This window comes from Pipistrellus hanaki (genome assembly GCF_964339955.1).
Source record: "Pipistrellus hanaki genome assembly, chromosome: 1".
Lineage (NCBI taxonomy): Eukaryota > Metazoa > Chordata > Mammalia > Chiroptera > Vespertilionidae > Pipistrellus > Pipistrellus hanaki.
Genome location: NC_140503.1, coordinates 48,986,181 through 49,011,303, shown reverse-complemented (window position 1 = coordinate 49,011,303; position 25,123 = coordinate 48,986,181). Strand labels below are relative to the sequence as shown.

The 25,123-nt window shown below is 42.9% G+C and overlaps 1 protein-coding gene across 2 annotated transcripts in view; it reads right to left on the bottom strand.

Moving 5' to 3' along the window:
* The window catches only part of ALDH1A2 (aldehyde dehydrogenase 1 family member A2), a 91,373-nt gene extending 85,447 nt beyond the window's left edge, over nucleotides 1–5,926 (bottom strand). The window contains exons 1-2 of one of the 2 annotated variants that reach the window (XM_084898777.1): nucleotides 5,789–5,926; nucleotides 5,074–5,268 (exon numbers count right to left, since the gene is read on the bottom strand). In XM_084898777.1, the coding sequence (XP_084754903.1) occupies nucleotides 5,074–5,190 (117 nt within the window). In that variant the 5' untranslated portion in view covers nucleotides 5,191–5,268; nucleotides 5,789–5,926. Of the gene's footprint in view, nucleotides 1–5,073; nucleotides 5,315–5,788 lie in introns of those variants that run through there. The other variant, XM_084898776.1, reaches the window with a different exon arrangement.
* Nucleotides 5,927–25,123: the final 19,197 nt, after the last annotated feature.

Below are 25,123 nucleotides of genomic sequence, written 5' to 3'. Positions count from 1 at the left end.
CAAAAATGAAATGGGATTAGTCCTTGGTTGATTGTCATTATATGCCATTTACTTTCTCTCACTGACAACTAGAAGTTGATACCCAATGAAGAAACACCATCCATAACTGCTTACATAGCTAATCAAGCACATATCTGATCAAGATTTGAACAAAGACCTATTTTAATTCAGAGCCTTTAGTTTTCTAAGTCAGGCTTTATAAACTTTTTCTAAAATAGGGGCCCAATGGTCTCTGTTGCAAATACTTGACTCAGCTATTGTAATACAAACACAGCCACAGACAATATGTGACTGAGTGTGGTTGTGTTCCAATAAGACTTTATTTACAAAATTAGGTAGACAGTCTGTAGTTTGCTGACCCCTGCAAGTTGTCACTAAAATAACTAAAAAGGCAAAAATATTCATCAGTATTTGTATTCCACCACCCAAATTGAGAAAGATTTGAGAGAGAACTGTGCATGTTGGTATTTGAGATGCTCGTCTAATACAACAGAGAACTAATTATGCATGCCTGGCTTCTCTTAAGCCTGGATACAAGGAAATGAGACCTCACAGAATAGGCTCTTCAGAGAATCTTCTAACCTGGAATGAAAATACTGTTTCCTCATTTTATAGATAAAAAGGACTTGATGATTCGATATGGTAACATAAGCCCATACAGCAGTAGGCATCAGGGCAGGCAGGACCCCAGGAGAAGGGCCTCATTCAAGTCGTACAATGAAGGTGGTCAGCTCCCCTATGTTAAACAGAGATGATATTAAACATCAAAAAGCTGTGCAATTGCAAAAAAGTTTTTTTTTAATGTAAGCTCCCTTCTAAATGTAAAGTTTGATTAATAATTTATGATCAAGATAAACAATCTCAATTAGAGGCAACTAGACCCACACCATCTTATAAGAAAGGATCCCTAAGATAGGCAATAATCTTGCCTCAGACATACAAACCATAGAAACATCAAAAGTAGTAATTTAAAGTTAGGGAATCAGAAGTCACAAAAGGTAGCTCTTTCTTAAGAGGAGTAGGCCAAGTCATATTCTCTCCATGTTTGCAATAGAAGCAACACAAAAATGGAGATTTGAAGTCTCTTTCTCTCTCTCTCTCTCTCTCTCTCTCTCTCTCTCTCTCTCTCTCTCTCTCAGAAAAAAGTATGCAACTATTAGGAAAAGCAAAGGGTATGATGAGGAGTGCTCTATCAATTTTTAAAAGTCAAAGCCAAGGTTTTCCTTATCCATTTTTCCTATTTCTTCCTATTCTCTCTCTCCTTCATAAGATGTATTTGAAAGTGCTTGGTAAACCATTAGGCCCTATAAACAATGTAAGTGGCATTATAAGTATCATTGGCATTATTGTTATTTTTACATTGATCAACCAAACTACCACCAGGCTGACAACTAATATTTGGCACTCAGTGCTTCCACAGCCCAGCTAGCATAATGGAAAGCACAGTTGTTAGAAACATAGCCATTCATATTTGACATTAACTTCAGAAAACAGATGTTCAATAAAAGGTTGTTAACTTAATAAATAGAAGAATAAATAGTAGTTACTCCATGCACATCAGTTCTGATTATCAGTTGATTGCCTTTTATTTTTCCTCTTCTATTTTAGTAGGTCAATACCCCATAAATGCCCCCCTTCCTCTTTCTGTTCTAGCTCTCCACAGTATCAGATGCTGGAGTAAAACACAACACTTTATATTACTGTTAGTTATAGGCATAAACTCTCACTGAAAAAGTGATCAACAGGGAAAGAGTGCAACCTGTGTGTGTGTGTGTGTGTGTGTGTGTGTGTGTGTGTGTGTAGTGGAGTAGTGGGGGGTGGGGGGGTGCTGGGACAGATGGACTAGTAAAGCCAGGAGAGATGATACAGACAATGGAGAAGGTAGGGGTGGTATTAAAGTTTCCAAAGACCTGGGGATCTGGCAAAGATCTTTCCTGCAGTTCCGGGCAGACAGTAAAGTACTAGGCTTGATTTTACAATGTGTATGCTCCTGTGACATATTCGGCTATACAATACTTCTAAAAACTAGACTGATAAAACAGAAACAACTCAGAAAAATTTTAATTCACAAAAGCATAGCTAAAAGCAATCAAAGTCTTACGTTAGTTGTTAAGCATTCTTCTTAGCATGCAAGCAAGAAAGTACCCGTTCTCTCTACCTCAAAGTAGTCCATTCACTCCTTCGTGTTGGTGCTGTTATCACACTTTCTTGACTAATGCAGTCTTATTTGTTTGTTTAATATATTCTTTAATAAGAAATCACTTTTAACGCTGAGGTCTAGCTTGCTTTATTGGAAAAATAAAAATAGACATATCCCAAAGATAGTATTGCCATTGGTCATTAGTCTAAAATGAGTAGTGGACCTTCAGGCTTATTTTCAAAACTGAATGTAATTGCCTGAAAGTCAATACATACAAACCGGGAGGTTAGCCCTTTCAGCATCCTTGGAGATTGAACTTTAGTTTTGGAGCACTTTCGCTGGACCCTTAACAAACAAAGGCAGTAACTTTCCCCCCTAATTATCTCCCGCACTCCCCTTTTATTAAAACAAAACAAAAAGTAAAATAGTTTTAGGAGAAAGAGAATGGTGAATAAATACAATAAATACAAGACCCCAGTGCAAAGTTTCCTAGATGCATGCTACTTGAAATTCTCAGTAGCGACTTTATGTTGGTCCCAAAATCACATTTTAAAATCCTCCCGCAATAGCCTTCACTAAAGAGGTATTTGTTGAACAAGACAAAAATGATTGAGAATCCACCTAAGTTTGTCTTGAACCATTTTCTGACACAAACATTGTTGTTTCCTATGTGTTATTAAACAAGCCCTCTAGTATAGTAATTTTCAGCTACTAATTACCCTTTTAGAAATTCCTAGTGATTGTGGTATCACTCTTCTAAAGGACTAACTGTCCATTCTACCTTTAAGCAGAATGATTCTCTGCTTAAAGATGCTAATATAATTTCCCTCACTTGTGAGCATAAGTGATTTTTATGCTCTTATTTTCATCTTATTTTCCTTTTAAGTAAAACAGCATTCGCCATTACCTTCGGCTACTAAAGAGCAGCTTCTGCCCCGCGTTAAAAAGGCTGCGTGCCCACGCGCTTGCCTCAGAAAATTTTAGTCTCACCAAAGAGCTAAGAAGGAAAGCTCCTGGGAAGGTTCACAGATACCTGGTTTTACAAGGTTTTGTGAAAAGAGGTCGCTGTTAGATGAGGACTGCTCAGTGTTTACGAGGGTTGTTTGTCAAGCCCCAAATAAGATGCCTCCTCCCCACAAATTAAAGAATCGAGTTACAATCCATTATTTCATTTCTGATTGTTTTTCTTTGTAATAAGTGGGAAAGCGGATACTGGATAAAAGTCTCCCCTGAGTGAAATGACTCCACATTAAAGACTTCAATTAGCTATAAATCAGTTGTCTTTCCTACTGAGGGAGAACAAGAGAAAAAAGAGCGCGGGGGCAGTGAGAGGGAAAGAGAGCTGGAAGAGTTTCGAAGTGAAATTCGGAGATACCTACTCACTGCATACCTAAAACTCCTTTCAGGGCTCTGAGGAGAATCTAATCCAAAGTGAGACGGAAATCAAACCCTCCCAAAGCTGAGGACCAGGTCCTCTCTCAGAGGTAGATCTTACCTCTTCATAATTCTAAAATGAGGCTGAAGAGGTTAGAGACCCTCCTAAAACAAAACTTGATGCTTCAGGCTTTCCCCCGCTTGCTCCTGAACCCAGAGATGTGCCAAGCATTGACACTCTAGTGATGCAAATGATGCCTAAATGGCTGTAACCATTAACGACCTCTCATTAAAACGGCTTTCAAAAATTTGTCACACCACCTAAAAATAAATAAATAAATAAATAAATAAATAAATAAATAAATAAATAAATAAATAAAATTAAAAAAAAAACTAGCAGGTACATCAAATTCATCTAAATTGGCGCTCAAAACAGGAACCACCCTGATTTGTAACCTAAAACTCAACGCAAGTAAAATTTTCAGTATTCCGATGTTGATTTTTGTATTTCTTTCAACTGTTAAGTCAGAACCAAACAATTTACTTCTCGACAAAACTTAGTTTATCGTGTAATAAGCACGATGGAAAACAACCTTTAACCATATTGTGTGTGCTCAGTGTGTGTTTAAGTTAATCGGGAGGTTTAGGGCAGACATCAAATGAAAGAAAGAGAACAATCAAACAAGAGAACTGTAAAATGAACTCCAAGAAACACGACTTTAAATCCCATCCCTCCCTCCCAATCCTATAACGCTGTAATTCCCCTATACACGTAATTAATCATTTTTTTCTTTGCCTAGTTTTGTTTTGTTTTTTTAAAGAAAGCAAATTCCATCTATACTAGGGAGCGAATACCATATTCTTTTTTTAATGGGGTGCAACAAAAAAAAAAAAAAAAACATTCGTGCTTGGCAAACCCGAGATGTCAGAGTTCGTTAGAAAGAGTAATTTTTTTTTTCAGTTCCAAAGCGAGCCTGTTGATTTATACAAATTTAAAGACTTCCCAAGTTTTCCAGGGAAACTGCCGCCGCCGCCAACATTCGAGCGCGACGCTGACAGCGGGTCCCCCGCGCTCGGCAGCCGGGTTCCCACGCGCCCCGTGCGGGCCGCCGGCGCCCGCGCCCCTCCCGCCGCCGGGCCCCCAGGACCTGCGGGGCGGGCGGGCGGCCGAGCGGCCCTCGACGGCGGCGGGGGACCCCGAAGCCACAGCCCCTCTGCCCCATCGGAGGAGCCCACGGCTGCCGGCGCCTTCCCCGAAGCGGTCGCGACCCCGAATCGGAGGGAAGGCGGCAGCGGGTGCGGTTTAGGCAAAAGCCTTTGACGGCGAGCCCTCTGCGCCGCGGTTTCCGGGTGCTCAGCCCCCCGAGGTGTCCCCAGGCTCCGCGGGATTTCGGCAACCCCCACCCCAAGCCCACCGGGGTGCCCCTCTGCTGCCCCGGGAGATGGACAAGCTGGCCCCGGCGACCCGGCCCCCGGCCCACGCCCCGCGCCCCCTAACAGATCCCGCAGGACGCGCGCGGCAGGCAGGTTGGAGAGCGGCGCGTGGCCGGCCCGCGTACCTTGGTGAACTTGATCTCCAGGTTGGGCGTGGGCGATGGCAGGAGGTGCAGGGACGCCATGAGCGCGGCGGGGTCGGCCTTCACCTCGCCGGGCATCTCGATCTTGCTGGAGGTCATGGTGCGTGTCTGTCACCCCGCGGCGCGGCGTGGCGGTGCGGGCTGCTGGCGGGCTGTGAGCGGGGCGGCGGGCGCTCCCTGTTTATAGGCAGGTGTCAAGCGGGGGCGCTTCTTATTGGACGTGAGGGCCGGGGCGCGGGGGCTGGTCCTTTCTACCTAGGACTTGGGGCGCAGAGATTTACATACAGCCCGCCGCCCGGCGCCCGCGCCCACGGTCAAGGGCGTCCGCCCCCCCCACACACACACCGCCCCCGCGCGCGCACACGCTGCCCCCCTCGACGGCGGAGCGCGGACCGGCCCGGGGCTCCGCGGGCTCGGGGAGCAGCAAGCTGGCCTCGCTCTGGGATGATCACCTTGGCCGAGGGCGGGGGTGGGTCGTGGCCCCAGAAAGTGGGTGAGAGGGGGGCGCGCGGGGTCGGCGGGACCAGCCCGGGGACGTAGCTACAGGGATGCGGAGAATCCCTCTCACCCCCGTGCCGGGAGCGGGGACCCCTCCAAATTCCTGCGCTCCTTTCCTCCCCCGGGGCCAGGGAAGGGTGCCCTCAGCCCTCCTTCCCGGGGCACGGGCGCGGGGACCTGCGCAGCGAACCCCGCACACCTCACTCTCGCAACCGAGCCCCAGGTTCGCCTTGGCCGTAGGGTCGGGGCGGGTGAGGATGAGTCCAGTTCCTCGCCCCACACTCAAGGAGAGTGTCCCCCGCGCGAGCCGGGCGCCTCCGCGGGCCCCGAGCTGGCTTCTCCCGCCCAGCTGCTGCCCTCTGCCGGCTGGGACTGCCAGGCTGTCCTGGGGAGGCGGGCTTTGGACCTCAAAAGCTTCTCAGGGTAGCAAGTTTCATTTGCCCCTCTCATCTTTCTTCTGGGATGCCTCCTTCCAGCTCTTACATTCCTCGCCCGAAAACACACAGACGTACACTTGTGTTGCTTCTATTGTTCTTCACGCTAAAAGCTATCATCCCGCTGGACATGGGGCCCCTCACTTAACTACCCCCTTGGGCTTGAGCTTCCATATTTTAAGTGTTTCCGTAGCTCCAATGGGCCTTCTTCTCGTCTTTGGGCGCCTAAAGGTCAGCATGTAAGTGTCCATCTGTCAAGAGCCCAGCGACCCCATACCAGAATGGACTTAAGGCTCAGTGGACTAAATCTGGGTCCAAATGAAAAGATCTCTATAGGGCACTTGCCTCCTCCCATTATAATCCTAACAGGATTATTATCCTACTGATTATATCCTACTGATTATATCCTACTGATTCTTATCTAAAATGCCTTTTTCAAAGCCCTGAGAACCCCATTTCTTTGGGGGTGTTAAATGTCAGCCAGACAAGATCTTGCCTTAAATATTTTCAGTACCTAAACCTGCCTAATGTTCAGTGCTTGGCTGCTAAACAGTAGAAATAGACAAAAATATTTCATTTTAGTATTAGGTCTATAGACATAGCTTTCAGCTGGAAGTATATACCAACGGATACCTGAGTGAATTGTTTTCATAGAGAAACTAGGGACCTTAGCTTTGGTAGTTGAGAGATCTCAATTCACACAGAATCTCTATACCCAAAAATCATGCTTTAATAACAGTATATGTTCTTGAGATACAATTTTAGAGGGTTAGGGATACAACTGAGGAATACAAGAATACGGTCTTAGAATTAGTTGGGGAGAGAGGGAGAAGGCAGCAGCAAAGGAAATAAATCAACGATGCTGATGGAACAATTCTGCAAAGGTGTTTTGAGTGCTTTCCAATGCAAGGAAAGATGCTTGGAGTCTGGGACAGCCTTTCCTGTCAGTGAGCTTGAAACCCTTCCCCACATAGATCCCTGACTATGAAAGCTTGTGGTGGGGGGGAAGTTGCAAAAGAACATCAGCAGCACGTTCTGGACGCCCACGCACAGAGAATGCTAACCTTTCGACTAGGCCTTTGGGGAGAAGTGAGGTCTCCACGGGGAGGTAAGGACAAGCAGAAGGGTCCAGAGAGCAAAGGCATAGAGATGTGAGGATACTTTTTAGGAAACATCAATGTGGCAGGAGGAGCAGCAGACGAGGAAGGCAAGACAGTTGATTCAAGGTTGTAGGGACTTTTAATTCTTGAGACACGGAGACATCATCAAAAGGTTCCAAGGAGAAAAGGGAGATCTGTAAAAATTAAACTGATAAATGAATAGTGTCAGGAAAGACTACCACAAACGAAAAGCCATTGATTTATTTTTTTTTTTCTCTCTCTCAAAGCATAAGATGGGGTTGTTCGTCCGTGACCCACTTCTTGCTTGCTGACTCCAGTTCTATCCTCATGGCTGGGAAAATCTCTCCCAGAGAAGAAACAGTGTGATGAAATGATGCGCATTTGTTACACAGTGAAGCAGAGCCAATGAAGAGATCCCCTTCTTCTTCAGGCGGGAAGGGAGGATCTCTTGGCTTTCATAAACAGACGGCACACTGGTTTGAATTGTTCCCTGATGGCTACTTTTGTGTGAGATTTGCTCTCCAACTAGATAGTCAAGTGATCAGCACAGGAACTGTGGCTTCTATGCCTCTTGTTCCTTCCCTCAATTCCTACAACAGGATGGGGCACACAGTAACTATTTGATAAAAATATTTGTTGGCAGGACAACTCTGGTAAGGGAAGGAGTGTTGGGTCCGGGCAGAGGGTAGGGGGGCGTGCAGGAGGCAGGGGATTGATATTTCACTCTCACATCAATGTTTCTCTGTCTCCCTCTCCCTCTTTTGCTCTAAAAGTTTTTTTAAAAAATCAATAAAAAGTATTAGTAGCCCTGTGCACAAATCTGTGTGCCAGTAGCTTGCTGTTGCCCTCCTATAGCTCTCCTGTAGCTCCCTCCATCCCCCTACCCCCTATAGCTCTCTACCCCACCCTCCTGCTGATCTGTGATCCGGTCATTACACAGTCCAGTCATTATGCTTAACCGCATAATGAGCATTTACATATTACATCTTTATTATATAGGATATATTCTAGAGGCCCAGTGCACGAAATTTATGCATGGTGGGGGGAGGGTCCCCTCAGCCCAGCCTGCACCCTCTCCAATCCGGGAACCCTCAGGGGTTGTTTGACTGCCGATTTAGGCCCTATCACCCCAGGATCTAGCCTAAACTGGCAGTCAGACATCCATCTCACAATCCGGGACCGATGGCTCCTAACTGCTCACCTGCCTGCCTGCCTGATCACCCCCAACTGCCCTGCTCACCCCCCCCTGCTGGCCTGGTCACCCCTAACTGCCCCCCCCCCCCTGCTGGCCTGGTCATCTCTCACTGCTCCCTCCTGCTGACCTGGTTGCCCCACGCAGCCTGCTGTTCAGTTGTTTGGTTGTCCCTCGCTAACACCTGGTTATCCCACGCAGCCTACTGTCTGGTCATTACTGTGAAGGCATCCAAATCAATTTGCATATTACTCTTTTATTAGTATAGAGATATATTTTGCCAAGCTCTAATTCAATATGAGACCGTATATGTCTTCTTGGTTTTTATTCATAGGATTTATTCTTCTGTTACTTACGTTTAAGGATCCTTAACATCTGACATTCTCATTCTTCCTCCCTCTTCTTTCTTTTATCTTATTTTATTATCTTCTCATTTCCTCTACAGATTTCAAGATGGTTTAAGTCTTCTCCACAACTACCTTCAGGTTGCTAACATTTTGAATTCCAGTCTTTTCCCTGATTTTGTTAAGAAACATTTCCCCGCCCTTATAATATTTCCTTCTTCCAGTATCCCCCATCTATAATTATTTATTGTTTAGGATAGATAGTGTTTAAAATCTTCTGTGCAAGGGAATGTAAACTACAGCATGCTCTATTTATTTCCTTGTGAAAACAGTTTATTAGGCATGGCAGAGCTAATCTCGTGGACTAGTAGAGGAGAAAAATAAATTCTTGCCTCGTATTTCCTCACTTCAATCATAGAATGAAAAAGCATCAATTTTATGTGAAGTTTGACTTTATGAAACCATAGCAATTTAGGCTTCTTTTTAGTTTTCACTTAGGGAGGGTAAGTGTTTCTTATTTGAGAAACATGCTTTAGAAATCAATGAGGTCCCAGCCAGTGTGGCTCAGTGGTTGAGCATCAAACTTGGAACCAGGAGGTCACTAGTCAATTCCTGGTCAGGGCACACGCCCAGGTTGTGGGACTTGATCCCCAATAGGGAACATGCAGGAGGCAGCCAATCGATGATTCTCTCTCATCATTGATGTTTCTATCTCTCCCTATCTCTTCCTCTCTCTGAAATCAATAAAAAAAACAAAAAACCATATTGTAAATAAAGAAGAATCAATTTGAGCAACTGAATGGAATATCAAGACTCCTCCTAAAGAAGGAATACTTTTAGTTTTGACAGTAACTGAATGCAGATCTGGAACTGCAAGCTTCCCTATTCAGGAGCTATTTCAGCCTCTGGTAGCCCTGCCTAATGGCCTTTCTGTTCCTCTTACTAACTTCAATGACAACCTACCTTTCCTAACAGACACACTTGCGTTTTAATTTATCTGCCAAAATAAATCACACATTATAGCATTTCTCTCTTCTGTGTTAATTGAATCAGGTCCTTAAATGTCTCTAAGTCTAATGATTTGAAAGAGGCACAATGTTTGAAATATTCAAAAAATCAGGGCCCTGGGGTTGTAGGCAGAATGATTGCTTATTTCAGATATAAGTGTTTCCTAATGATCTCATTCATCTCAAATACGATATGCTGGGCTACTTTATGTAAAATGTTTCCATGAAAACGATAGCAGGAAAGCTTAATGCATGGTATATTTATAGAGAAGTGGTATTTAATTTATTAACAAAAGCTTGTACAGAGCTTTACATATTTCAACACAGAAATGTTTAATGAAGCATTTTGGGCTCGTTATGAAAACTTCTATTAAATAACTTCGTTTATATTTTATTTAATGTGAATATTAACTTTTTATTTGGGATCTAAATGCTCATTCAATCATTCCTTTCCTTCCAGCGTCTATAAGAAAAGAGGCTGAGACTGTGGCATTTATTAACCATAAAAATTCTCAACATATTAAGTCCCTCGTGGCCCAATGTGGCCTCCGGTCACTCTAAGTCTATGAAAAGGGGTATTTATGGTTGCAGGGAGTATATTCCTAATTGGTTATGACTCAAAAAAATCATGTTTTGATACAAAACACCATTCTTGCCTTTTAAAATATATCCTCCACCTTTGGGAAACCTCAAGAGACTAATTTGAAAGTGGGAACTATAATAGCTTTGTCTTTGTTTGTAAAGCCCAGCTCCACCTCACATGTTTAGAGGCTTCAATCTAGGTGCAGAGATGAGCTCAGCGCCGTATCAGTAATCACACTTTCGAGGCACAGGGGAAAATAAAAACCCCAGCTATGCACCCTTTTCTGACAGGCCTGAGGAAAAAGGCATTAGCTCCCCCTGCAGTTCATGGTCTGTATGTGCAAGTGACTATTGTAAAAGCAACAGCTTGAATTCAATGTATTATGTCTGCTACTGATGAGAAATCTTTGAAGATGTGACATTTATAATTTGATTACTTTGGAGGGGAAAAAATCTCAGAATACAGACAAATTTTAGACTACACAGTTTTAGGAGAGAGACTTTCACTAAAAGACCTGACTTTTAAGATGGGAATGATGGTGCTTATTAGCCTGACTTACCATTTACCAGAAAGCCAAGTACTCAGAGCACTACAGTCCTGCTTATGTAGTAGTTCAGAGCATATGACATCACAGAGAAGGTCGCAGGAATGTGTCTCAGATCAGAAGCAGCTATTTTTATCCTGGTAGGCGAGAAAGAGTTACTAATAGGCAAGCTCCAGGATTTTATTCTTGCCCTAGTAAGTGTTTGGCATGTAATTAAGTTAAGTTTGTTCTTTTGTTTTCATTTCATGTTCCTTAGTTGACACTTTTCTTTTTACTTTTAAAATTCTTTATTTTTATTGATTTCAGAGAAGAAGAGAGAGGGAATGGGGGATAGAAACATCACGGATGAGGAGAGAGCCATTTTTTGGTTGCCTCCTGCATGCCCTACACTGGGGATCAAGCCAGCAATCTGGACATGTACCCTGACCGGGAATTGAACCATGACCTCCTGGTTCATAGGTCCACACTCAACCACTGAGCCACACCGGCCAGGCAGGACTCTTGCATTCTTAAACATAAGCTTCTTTCCCAAGTCCTTCTGCCTTTATATAGTCATTCACTCAATGGGTCTTTGGGGATAAGGAATTCTCACATGAACTTTGGTGATATTTGGAGTAGGGAGGCATATTCATGTTCATTAGAAAATGGGACTAAAGGAACAATCACTGTGCCCCTCTTTTACATGCTGGAAGGAACCACTGAAAAGGTAATGAGGAACATGTCTTGACAACCGAGGGAGAATGCCAGCCTCTTTCTTCTCAACCACACAGTCCAACCTGTGAATGGCACCAGGCAAAAATGGGAAGCCTTCAGAGATGTCAGTAACAGATATTCCGTTTGGACTTCCAGCCCCACACTACAGAGGAGGGGTGTCTTGCTCCAGGCACACTTCTTCCCCCTTTCAAAGCATCTGTGATGCCTTGACTGCTGTTGCTAAACCTGGGTTTCTTTCCTCTATCAATCAAATAGCTATGAACAAATATTGAAACTCATTGACAATGCATTGTAAGCCAAGCATTGACATAGAGTCCGTGAAGAGCAAAAAGAAGTCTGCGAATAACAGTAGCTATATATGTGAAGGCACTTAAGGGGTCATGAGATAGGAAAGAAGTCAGAATATGCAGGGCAGAGTGAAAGTGAGAGAGAGGAGACAGCCTAGTCACAAAGTTTCATTGGGGCTTGCCAGGAACCTTCTCCTCTTCTAGGTACTACTGGGGAGACATAAGATACAAGAGATAAAGATAATGTTTTCCAAAACTGGTCTCTACAAAGAACTCCTCTTACTTTTTTCTAGTGTAAAGATAACTAATGTTATCTGTTAAGTTGAACTCTTTGTAAAATTGGAATTCCCAAGAGCATATACTTGGAGCTGAGATTGCCTCCTACTTCCCAAATCTGAGTTAAATGTTCTCAAGTGTAAAGACCCTTTGGTACAGACCTAGCCAGAAGAGGGAACAAGGCAGCCAATTTTTCCCACTTAGGAAGAAAAGAGAGCACTAAGTAGGACATGAGGTCATGTTTCTAATGCTTATGTACCTGCTATAGATTGATACTGCCAATCTCCTCCTGCTTACTCAGAGGTTTGGACATTCATGAAGTGGTCCAATGGTTTTGAACCCAAGTTCCAACACCCAGAGGTTTCAGTTAGTCAAAGAAGGGGCTCAAGGCATTGATATCTTTAACAAAGTTTCCTGGTGTCTAAGACACTGCTTGATTTGAGACCACTGGTTACCCCACTGTGCCAGCAACCAATTCCAGCATGTAAAAATTACAAGAGTTTCATAAAAAAGTTGGTGAAGCTTTGGGGGCTCACATATGTAGTTATCTGTTGGAATGGCTAAACAGCACTTCCCAAACACCTGAATAGGATTGTTTGCTGCCAGACAGCTCAGGGCATCTTAAATCTGCATGTCATTGCCTCCTGTTGGCCAAACACCTTTACAGCTGTAGGCTATTTCCCAGTTTGACAATGCTTCTGTAAACTCTACCCTTTGAAGTATATTATATTCACCGTGACTTAGGATAAATTGTGTTAATAAATAGCAAGGGGTCCTTAGTCAAGGGGTAATCTTTTAGCTCCTTTAGCTGAAGCCATTCTGGCCCCCAATGCCTTTCAAAATTATCTTTTGTCCTTGGACTCCTTCTAAATTTACTCATCAGCTCCTTTCTCCAGATTGCAGAATCCTTTGTAATGCTGGGACAAGAACCCTGGCACTACAGCAGATTAACTCTGTGGGGTTCCTTGAGTCCACTCTGAAACCTCTGGATTGGAAGAGTGGATTCCATGTTTCATAATGCTCTTTGATTTGCTATTTTTAATTTATTATTTGAAAAACACATCAAGCCTCAAATGGATTGACCTTTCTGCTAATGTGTCTCACCTAAATTAACGCAGGCAATTAACTAATTTATATTGGAACTATGCACTTTCCAGTTCACATTTATCAATTCTTAAATGCTTGATCTGGTGTTGCAGTTTAAATTTTTTATTATTACCCTTTAAATCTGAAGAAATGTCTTGCACCTAATTAGCCAAACTTACATATTCAATTAATAGATTCATTATGGGCTAATGACTATGGAGGCAGTACTTATATAACATCTGCCTGTCAGTAAAGGACTCAAACTTTTCTGCTGTGAAAAAAGAAAAGACTCTGCTATGTAACTAAAATAGCTTGGACTTCGAGTTTTAACATTTCTGCATACTGTGATGGTCTAAAAGAGTTTTATGGACCTGCTAACATAAGAACTAGAAGGTCCCGTAGACGTGATATTTGGAATCTAGATAATTCAAAGTTCTAAAATAAATTTCCACAGTATTTCCAGTTATTAATATTCTGGATTTTTAGTTCTCTGACTATAAATAGACATTTTTAGTAATTGTGAATCACAAGTTTCAAGAAAGGTGGGTGAGAGCTAGAATTCACTTGAAAATCTATTTTTAGGGTGGCAAGACTGTAAGGAAAATTCTCAGGAATTATTTCCAGAGCATGTAATATCTCCCACATCAAAGCATGAATTGAACAAATGACTGTGGACCTGTGTCTGCAGCGAGATAATAAGAGTATTTCAGAACATGTGCATGCTACTCTATTCGGATATTGCAAGCCTTTTTTTTTTTTTTTTTTCATTTTACAACTCCTTACATTCAAGCCGACACTTGAATTATTAAAAGACTACATTTCTTACTTTCATTTATTCAAGTGTAAATCCTAATATATTTGCTAAAGTAGCAAGTGCACATTTATCAACTACTCTAAAAATGAATCAGTGCAATATTCATATGATTCTCCTAAGGAAAAATCTTTATAAAAATTGACAACAAGTATGCGTAGGCCCACAAAATGTCATGTGGTTCTAGGGTAAATCACTTCTAAATCACTTTTCAGAGTCCAAAAATACTGCCAATGTGAGTAAATCTTACCCATGCTGCTCTCAGTAGAAGGAGCACAGGAAAAGAGGGGGGGAAAAAAACAACACAGCATCTGGTATGGTCTGAGGGCCTAGAAGAAGAACATACAATGGTGCCTTAAGAAAGAGAACTGTGGAGGAGCCTGCAGTTAGAAATACACCAAAAGCAAATTGAATAAAGAACTGTGAAGGATCAGACTCTCAGTGACGACACCCCTAAACATCTACTGTCATGACTAACACCATTCAGGTCTCAAGTAAATGTTCCTCTTCATCTCTTGTTCTGTGTCTGAAAACACAAGACAACATTTTAAAGGATGGAAGACTAGTGAGTCAAAGGGCTGTCATCATTTGAGAGCAGGGAGGATATGAGCAGAGCCATCATGGGGGTGAAAGAGAAGACAAATGAATTAGCCTATCAAGTCCTTCTTCACAGCATGAATATAATAAATTCCTCAAAAATGGAAGCATTGTTACCCACAAGTACCAAATGTCCATTTTCTTGTTCTCTGTGTTCCAATTGATATTTTTCAGGTAGTCACAAATTAGTATGACGTTTGTAACAATTCTGTGTATGAACTGAGGGACACTTTACAACCTTAAACCCTTACATTTTTTAATACCTTTGCATTTTTAGATATATAGGTCTAGCCATAGATGCATTAAGTGGGATATTTATTCTTTATCTTGACAACTAGATGGACAATTAGGGGAATCAGACAGACAGGCATAGAGGTTAAGGGTGATCAGGCAGGCAGACAGGGGCTTTAGGGGCAATCAAGCCAGCAGGCAGGTGAGCGGTTAGGAGCCAGTGGTCCCAGATTTAGAGAGGGATGTCCTGTGGGATCAGGCCCCAAATGGCAGTTGGACATCCCCCAAGGGGTCCCCAATTGGAGAGGGTCCAGGCTGAGCTGAGGGAAACCCCCCATGCACTAATTTTGTGCACTGGGCCACTAGTCCTATATAATAAAGAGCTAATATGCAGTGGTCATCATGTCCTCACACCATCTCACTATAACTTCTCAGACACTTGACACTGGCGAGAGAGGAAGGAGACCAGCCAGGCACAAATGAACTCAAGAGAGAGGAATGGGGACCAGCTAAGCTGCGGCCCGAGAGAGGGACAAGCCACCTGCCCCATGGTCCTGGACACCAGCAGCTAGGGCGGCAGCCTGGGAGAGAAACAAGCCACCCACCCAGCGGGTCCCAGGTGCCAGTGGCTGCACCTGTGCCTGCAGCCCTGGAGAGGGTCAATCTGCACACCCCACAGTCCCCAGAGTTCCGGGTGCCAGTGGCTGTGTCTGCACCTTTAGCCCGAGAGAGGGACAAGCTGCCTGCCCTGTAGTCCCAGGTGCTTATGGCTGTAGCCCAAGCAAAAATGCCTACCCATGGTTTCCTATGGTTGTGGCCAGCCTGGGCGAAACTGGCCTGGGTCCTGAGTGCCTGTGGCCAGCCAGAAAGAGGGAAGCCTGGGTCCCAGGAGCCTGCAACTGGCCAAGGAGGGAATCCTGGGTCCTGGATATAGAGTGAGGCAGAGGTGGTTAGGGGCATTCAGGCCAGTAGGGTAGCAGTTAGGGGCAATTAGGCAGGCAGGCATAGGTGGTTAGGGGTGACCAGGAAGACAGAGGTGGTTAGGGGTGATCAGGCAGACAGGCAGAAGGGTTAGGAGCCAACGGTCTCTGATTAAGGGAGTCAGTCAAATATTCCCCAAGGGATCCTGGATTAGAAAGGGTGCAGTCCGAGCGGCTGACAGGCTGGGAGCGGCCAGGCCCGGAGCGGCCGGGACCGGAGCAACCGGTCCCAGAGCAGCCGGGTCGGGTGCGGCCAGGCCTGTAGCAGCAACAGCCAAGTCCAGAGCAACTAGGTCGGGAGCGGCAGTGACCAGACCCGGAGCAGCTGGTTGTGGAACGAACCAGAGCAACAGAGGCCAGGCCCGGAGCAGCCAGGCCCGAAACAGCTCGCTCCTCGCCTGTACCTGCTCACGGCTGCCTCTCAGACATGGCTGGAAAGTTTTGCGGGAACTTGAGGGTCTGCTGAATCAAGTGATGAAGGCTTAGATCTGGATGTGTTGAGTTAGTATAGCGCTGGGGTGTTGATCTGTGAGTGCCTTGGGTGGGGCCTGGATGAGGCTGGTTGACCTATTTGAAAATGTCTTTTGTGTGAAGTGTATCATTGGGCATGTGGAGGTATTATTGATATGAGAAAATGCTAAGTAACAGATTTACTATCTGAAAAGGGATTTACTATCGGGGAAAGGGAGGGAGGAAGAGACTGAACATAAACTGTGCACCTATGGATGAGGACAATGGGGGATGGGGAGGGGGCAGAGGGTGGGGTGGGAACCTGGTGGAGGGGGGAAGAAATGAGGAACCTTTGTAATAATATGAACAATAAAGATTGATTTAAAAAAAAAAAAAAAAGAAAAGAAAGGGTGCAGTCCGGGCTGAGGAAATTTCCTCCCCCTCCCCCCGACCATGCATGGATTTCATATATGCCTAATATGCAAATTATCCCTGAGGGAGCTATGATATGTGCTGACCACCAGGGAGTGGCATGGAATGAAGGAAGACCCCAGTTGGCAGCCAGCAGCTGGGGAAGAGAAGCCCTGGCTGGCAGCTGGAAAGCCCTAATCGGCCCTGATCTCCAGCCAGGCCTAGGGTCCCTATCCATGCATGAATTTCATGCACCCAGCCTCTAGTCTATATATATAAAAGTCTAAGTGACTGTTTGATCATTTGACCAGTAGCTATGATACACATCATGGGGCAGACACTCAATGCACAAGCATGGAAACATGGAACAGATTGATGAATCTCAGAGGGATGGAGATATGGAGGAGGGTGGGAAGAGATTAACCAAAAATTTTATATGCATGGATTCATGCACCAATGGGATCCCTCAGCCTGGCCTGTGGGGATTGGGCTGAAACCAACCTGGTGCACATATTTGTGCGCCAGTAGGGTCCCTTGGCCTGGTCTGTGCCCTCTCAAAATCCAGGACCCCTTGGAGAATGTCTGAGAGCTGGTTTCAGCCCAATCCCACAGGCCAGGCCAAGGGACCCCACTGGTGCACGAATCTGTGCACCAGGCCTCTAGTATAGTTAATAATATTGTAACATTTGCATCTATGTAACAAACTATATGGTGCCAGATGGGACTGGGAATATTGGGGGGAACACTTTTTAATTTATATTGTCTAACCACTACATTGTACACCTGAAACTAATCCTTTATAATAAAAGGGTAATATGCAAATTGACCCTAATGGTGGGATGATCAGAACGACTGCTTGACCAATCACTATGAGGCATACTGACCATCTCTGGGTCTCTTTCCTTGGCCATCAGGCTCTGATTGCCCAATGGCTAATGAGGAACCAGGGTGGGTGGTGGCAGGGGTTGGGGCTGATGAGCAGGTGGAAAGGCCAACCTCTCGGTCCCTCCCCTTGGCTGTCAGAGTCCAATTTGGCCAATGTCAAATGGGAAACTGGCAATGGGCCAACTGCAGGCAGCCAGTGAAGATGGCCCTGGTCACAGGCCAGGTCTAGGGGCCATACCCGCACATGAATTTCATGTGCCGGGCCTCTAGTACAAAATAATATTGAACATAAACTGTAAAAAGAAAATACAATTAAAAAATATTTGTTAAGATGTAATTTTATTTTTAGCCCTGGCCAGTGTGGCTCAGTTGGTTGGGCGTTACCCCATGAAATAAAAGGTTTCTGTTTTGATTCCCTGTTGGGCCATATACCTGGTCAGGGGGCATGTGGGAGACAGTTGATCAAAGTTTCACTCTCTCTCTTTCTTCCTCTTTCTTCCTTTCTCTCTAAAAGTCAATAAAAATGTTTTAAATAATGTAATTATATATTTTTTAATGGAATAATTTTATTTATAATTTTGATACACAATTTAATTTCTCTTTTACCTTTCAGTTTTAATATAAAATATAAAATATTTCATAAAATAACTTTTTTGAAAATATCTATGAGAAATACTTTAAAGTTTCAATTTTTACTTAATTCACATTTCTGACCAAATATATTCAAATTTATACACTTTATTTTATTTAACAAATATATATATATATATATTATTGATTTTTTTTTTTTTACAGAGAGGAAGGGAGAGGGATAGAGAGCCAGAAACATCAATGAGAAAGAGACATTGACCAGCTGCCTTCTGCACACATTCCACTGGGGATGTACCGGAAACCAATGTACACGCCCCCGACCAGAATGGAACCTGGGACTCCTCAGTCTGCAGACTGACACTCTATCCACTGAGTCAAACCGGCTTTGGCTCAAATTTATACACTTTAAATATAATTTTTAGGAACCTTTAAATCATTACTCTGAATATCAATAAGTTATATTATAATTTTGGTCATAACAATGATAAAATCAAAGCAAAAGCTGTGTTTTGTCAAATAAGTATATAATTTATGAATAATGCATATCTTTATTTTATTTCTTACTCAATCAACAGAACACTTAAGATATGCACAACAATAAATGAAATTCAGTAGTCTTAATATTTTTCTTTTAGTCAAATAAAAACAATAGCTTTACATATTTAAAAATTTTGACATCATGAAAGTCTACTTGTTAACTTAGAATAGAATACAACATGATAATAATGGTTGTTTAGTTTAAAACTGTAAGATATTCAAATGTATGATATTTGGGCTTCAATTTACCTTCTTCATTTGGATCTCACAAATGTTAGGAGATGAGCCCAGGTACAAAAAGTTGCATTTTTTATGGTCTCAAGAATGTGATGTTTTAGCCCAGTCTACACGTCTTAGTGGTTGAATGTCAACCTATGAACCACGAGGTCATGGTTTGATTCCTGGTCAAGGCACATGCCCAGGTTACAGGCTTGATCCCTAGTGTGGGGCATGTAGAAGGCAGCTGATCAATGATTCTTTCTCATCATTGATTTTTCTATCTTCTCTCTCCCTCTTCCTTCCTCTCTGAAATCAATTTAAAAAAAATTTTTTTTTTTAAAGAGTGTTGTTTTGCCCGGCAGGTGATTCTCAGTGGTTGAGTATTGATCTGTGAACTAGTGCATCATCTCATGCACTGAAAGGTTGCTGGTTCAATTCTTTTTTGGGGCACATGGCCACACATGCCTGGTTGTGGGCTCGATCCCCTGTAGGGCCTATGCAGAAGGCAGCTGATCAATCATTTTCTTTCATCATTGATATTTCTATCTCTTTCTCCCTCTCCCTTCCTCTCTGAAACCAATAAAAAGACATTTAAAAAAAGAGAGAGAGAGAGAGTTTGATGGAATATGAACAAAACAACCTGTCATTTTAAGAACTAAAATGATTAGTTGTGCCAAATTAAAGATTAAAAAGTTTGATGTTTCTTTGTATTCTGATTTCATGTGACTTCTCAGACGCGCTTGACCAGTGTGTACTGCTTACTTTTGTTTATTGTACAATGATAATCCTCCTACAGATTTTTAAGTTTTTTCCTGAAAATGCATGTCAAGTGTTTCCAGAAACACTGTTTGAATTGGAACTCAATATGCTAATTGGCGCTTCATTTTTAGGTGGTTTTCATGTATTGTTAACAGGTTGAGTGAAAGTTTTCGGGTGTTTTCCTATCCCTTAATTTTTTTTGTTATTTACCTATTTCAATATGGAAAAGGGCACCAGATCAGGTCAGGAAACCCAAATCTATTCCTGACTATTCCCATAATGACTGTGTTGAGCCACTAAAAATGTTTTCTACTTCCCCTAATATAAAATGTTCATGCTAGTATGACTATGTCTTCATTCAAGCATGCCAAGTTTTATATCAGAATATCTGCATTATTTTTAACTACAATAGGAAAACAATTCCAACTCTTTATCTATGTTATAAATCTATTCTCAAAATCATCTTCATAATTCCACAAAAGCAACCAAAACACTGTTAGAAACTGGGGACTATTAAGACGTGTAAACCATCATCTCCCATCAAGGAGTTCTATGTTCATTCAGGCCAGCAGGGAGCAGAGTGGTGACATCATGCTCTAACAGGTGTGCAGTGCTATGGAGACCAGAAGAGAAAGTGGTTATGTCTCTATGGGACTCAGAAGAGTGGCATTTGAACTGTGCCTACATTACAGGAGGGCACATAGGCAACACTAGCATGGGGCAGAAAGACTGGAGCAAATTTTTTTAAAGAAAGCAAAGTGTAACATACCTGTAGGAAATAAGCCTAGATGATAAATGAAGACATTGATTTAGTAGAATGAGAAGATAGAGTAAATCAGTTCTTTCTCTCTCTCTCTCTCTCTCTCTCTCTCTCTCTCTCTCTCTCTCTCTCTCTCTCTCTCTCTCTCCCCCACTCCCTTTACCTCTCCTCTACCTCTACCTCTATCTCTATCTCCCATTCTCCCTCCTTATTACACTGGGATATTATGTGTGTTAGATGGTAGCAAGTCCTACACGAGTGTGAAATGTAATTTATTGCCATTCAATGTTTTAAAAAAAACAAAAACAATAAACAGGCACAGCAGAAAAAGGTTCAGAAAGTCTATGCATGAATCAAAGTATTCCAAGGTAGGAGAGGTGTTTCTGGGCCATAGGAGAAGGAGGCAAAGTGATAAAAAGGAAAGGGTTGTGAGATGCCCAAAGGTGCTGCTAAGAAAGATATAGGAAGTCACTCTCAATGATGGAGCTACACTACCCTGTAAGGTACGGACTGGTCTTTGTATTAAATCTTTCTTCACCACGTTGTGTATCTTCTATCTCACTGTCATTCCATCTATCCTGCCTCTCTCTACTTTAACGTTACTGCTTTGCTTCTGGGCCTCTGCATCTCTTTAATAGTATATATACCTCTATCAAGTTCTATATGAATGAGAATGAATTTCACTTAAAGTTAAATGATATCAGATCAGTTCCTGTGAAATTTGGGAAGCAGAAATGCTCTCAGCCACTGATGAGAGAAGAGAATATCTGGACTATTGTGATAATCTTGTCTGTGATCTTGTACCATTCTTTATGCTGCTGATGGAATGCTCTTTCAACATCTCACATATGACCATGCTATTCTTCTTTATAGTAGCACTCTCATTGCCCACTAGGTGAAACCCAAACTTCTCTTTTTTTCATTTTAAAATTATTTTTCAATTATAGTTGACATACATTATTATATTAGTTTCAGGTATACTCCCCAGTGGTTAGACATTACATAATTTATTAAATGATCATCCCAATATATCTCATACCCATCTGACAACATATGTAGTTATTAGAATAGTATTGATTATATTCTCTATGCTATACTTTACATCACCATGACTATTCTGTTTCTACCAATTTGTATTTCTTAATCTCTTCATCTTTTTTATCCCCTGCCCCCAACCTCCCTTCCATCTGGCAACTGTAAAAATGTTCTCTGTATCTATAAATTCTGCTTGTTCATTTTTTTTAGATTCAAGTGTTGATAGGTACATACTATTGTCATTTTATTTTTCATATTTTTAAATCAATTCTTCTTCTTCTTCTTCTTCTTCTTCTTCTTCTTCTTCTTCTTCTTCTTCTAATAGAAATAGGATAATGGGGGCAAGGGTGGCTTAGAAAAATAGGAGGCGATGAAGGTTATCCAAGCCAGCAAGAATGGTAGAACAGAAAGCCTTTCAATTTCTTAAGAAAGCTTTTACAATTTTAGTTTAATTTAGAAATGTTCTTACTTCTGTATAACCAAGAGTGAGAGTCAGTAAGAGCAGCAGAATACTTGAGCTGATTCTTTCCTACTCTCCCCTACCACAATCTTTCCTCTACTCATTTAAATCCAGATTCTAGGCTTTCAGAGTCTATTTCATCGGTCCTTCCATCCCCATCTAATGATGTATAGATGGTAATAGCACATTCCTCCAAGTTTGTGTTCTTCATGCCTCTCTCCAGGTATGAAGGTCATGGTGCCAGTCTCATAAACTAGAGTTTCTGTTCCTGTTGTTCATCAGTATCAGAATTCAGTGGAAACCTTTGTCCTGGGGTTGTGTAGGGGTCATGAAAGGATATGTTTGAGGGAAAGAGGATCTCAACTGTTGAGAAGGTAGAATATGGCCTTTTAAACATAGATGAGTGTAATACTCATGAGGAGGCAGAAAAGTTAACATGTGAAATAGAGGCCCTGGTCTCTACACCTTCCCTCATGTCCTAGGTTAGGACACTGTGGAGTGACTTGTGATCAGGCACCTGCTTCCCACTGCTCACCTACTGAATCAGAGCACTGTGAATGCAACTTGTGACTAGACACCTGTCCCCTTGATGCCCCCTCCTAATGTCCTGTGGTAAGAAATAGTTGAGACAAATAAAAATCTGATCTCAGCCAAAGTTGATAGCCATGTTGACTAACATCGTGATTTTGAACCTGCTACTTACGCCCTCTAAGAGAAACCCACCACCCAGAGAAGGGTCTGAGATGAGCTGCACCAACAACCTACCACCCAACATCAGAGATCATGAACCACTCTCCTTTCCTCCCCTGCCCATAGTTGATAAAAACCTCCACCAGACCCCCTCAGGGTGACTTACTTCCTGAGTTTGCCTGTGCTCCCCTCTTTCTTGAGTATGTACTGCCACTTTAATAAATCTTCTGTGCTTTGCTAATTGCTGTCTCGCTCTCAAACCCTTTCTTGTGTGGTGACAAGAACCTGGAGACTGTCACTGGGTTGAGGCTTCCCCTGGCCCCCTATGAGCCTCTGGCATAAATGAGACTTAGATGATTTATGCTAACATGTACTATTTTCACACCAAAGATGACTGAAAATACTAGAGTAACAATGTGTTCATCAATACAAATGATTTGGTTGTTTGGCTTTTACTCTATAATGCCATTCGCCGTTTAGAGCAAGACTTGTTAACTGTTGCCAGCTGCCTAGTAAATGTGGAGGAGAGACTGTCCCATGATGTGATGCTGACAGACCCATGAGTTGGACCCAGGCCAGAACAGAGATTGCCTCTCATAAATTCCCTCAGAGATTGATCAGAATCTACTTTTCCTCTGACATATACCAGTACCTCTTTCTTTTGTCCCATATCATGCTGGTTCCTAAAGCAGGCCCTTGTCCTGCCCTGGACAAACATGTAAGGCATTTTCCGTTACCTGGGATGACTCATGTACTAGTCCTCCTTCCCATCCTTCCCCTGTTCTTTATGACTCTTCAATACCTACCACAGCGAGGAGGATATCCACTTTGCCTTACTGCTGCCCGAGATGTGCCTCAGATATAAATTTCCCTTAATGAATTCTGTTAATTGCCAGACTAGAGTGTTTAGCCTCTCCTCCATGTATATTAGTAGATTTTTAGTCTTGGGCTTTTTCACTGGTTCTGAGTGTATGAACAGTATATATGGTAGAAGGCAAAAGTCTGAAATATTTAGGAAAGCAATGAAGCCCAAGTTTGTGTATATATACAGTCCTGTGCATGAAATTCATGCACTTGGTGTGTGTGTGTGGGGGGGGTTCCCTCAGTCCAGCCTGTAGCCTCTTGCAGTCCGGGAACCCTCAGGGGATGTCTGACTGTTGGCTTAGGCCCGCTCCCACCATCCCCACTGTGCTCACCAGCCATGAGTCTGGCTTCTGGCTGAGTGACACTCCCCATGTGGAAGCCCACTGACCACCGGAGGGCAGCCCCTACATTGAGTGTCTGCCCCGGTGGTCAGGGCACGTCATAGAGACTGGTCAAATGGTCAAGTGTCTGACCCCTAGTGGTCAGTGTACATCATAGTGAGCAGTTGAGCAGTTTTAGAGTATCATTAGCATAATACAATTTGATTGGTTGAATAGCCGATGAACAACCAGACACTTAGCATATTAGGCTTTTATTATATAGGATATATATATATATATATATATATATATATATATATATATATATATATATGCCTAAGCAACCATTACAACTGAACAACTGGAATGACTGGAATGACCAGTCAACCAGTTTCTATGACACGCACTGACCATAGGGGACAGATACTCAACGCAGGAGCTTCCGCCTTGTTGTCAGTGAGCTCACAGCCAACCTCCCACGGCCTCTCCTCCTGGCCAGCCCCCATTAGTCCCTGATACTCAGCCATTCATAGATGACCTGCTTCTGGGTCAGGGTTTTGTAAGTAGCAGAGCGGCTCCCTCACTGTGATCTATTGAAAGTCAGCTCTCCACACAAGGGTTTGTCTCACTCCAGTCCTCTCTCTTCCCTGGGGGCCACCGAGATGGTGGCACAGTAGCAAGGGAAGGAGGAGGAGTGGAGCTCCAATGGCGGCACTGGCATTCATTTTTTCTAAGCCCAGCCCGGCCACCATTGCTTCCTCTCCTGACTCCTCTGGAGGCCTTCAGACTCCAGGCTGGGAAGGGGAACCAGGAGTGGGTGGCGACAGATGTGGCCCTTTCCCCAAGGGGGCCAAGTGCCGGCTCCCTCCTTAGGGCCAGCAGCCAACCTCCCGTGGCACCCGCTGCCCCCTGTGCATGAATTAGTGCACTGGGCCTCTAATATAAATATATATATATATATATATATATATATATATATATATATATATATATATATATATACTTATTTAGTTAGTTAAAATCTTGCCTCCACTTGATTTAAGCTTTTTTCCTTCTGCTAAATAGTTGATGCATCTCTAAATGTATCTAAGAGTAATTAGCAATAAATTCCCATGTGCACTGTCCTGCATTTTTATTCATCTTAGTAAGATTCTGAATTCAACTTTTCTAGACTTACTTCATTAAGCAACTTCTCTCTGCCAGACTCTTTTACATTCCTTATCTTACTCAACCCAAACATAAAGTCCTCAAAGTAGTGTTTTATCTGTATTTTATAAACAGGAAAAAACTTAGTGAATTTAGGTTGTGACATGCTCAAGGATAAATGACTCATAGTGGCAAAGAAG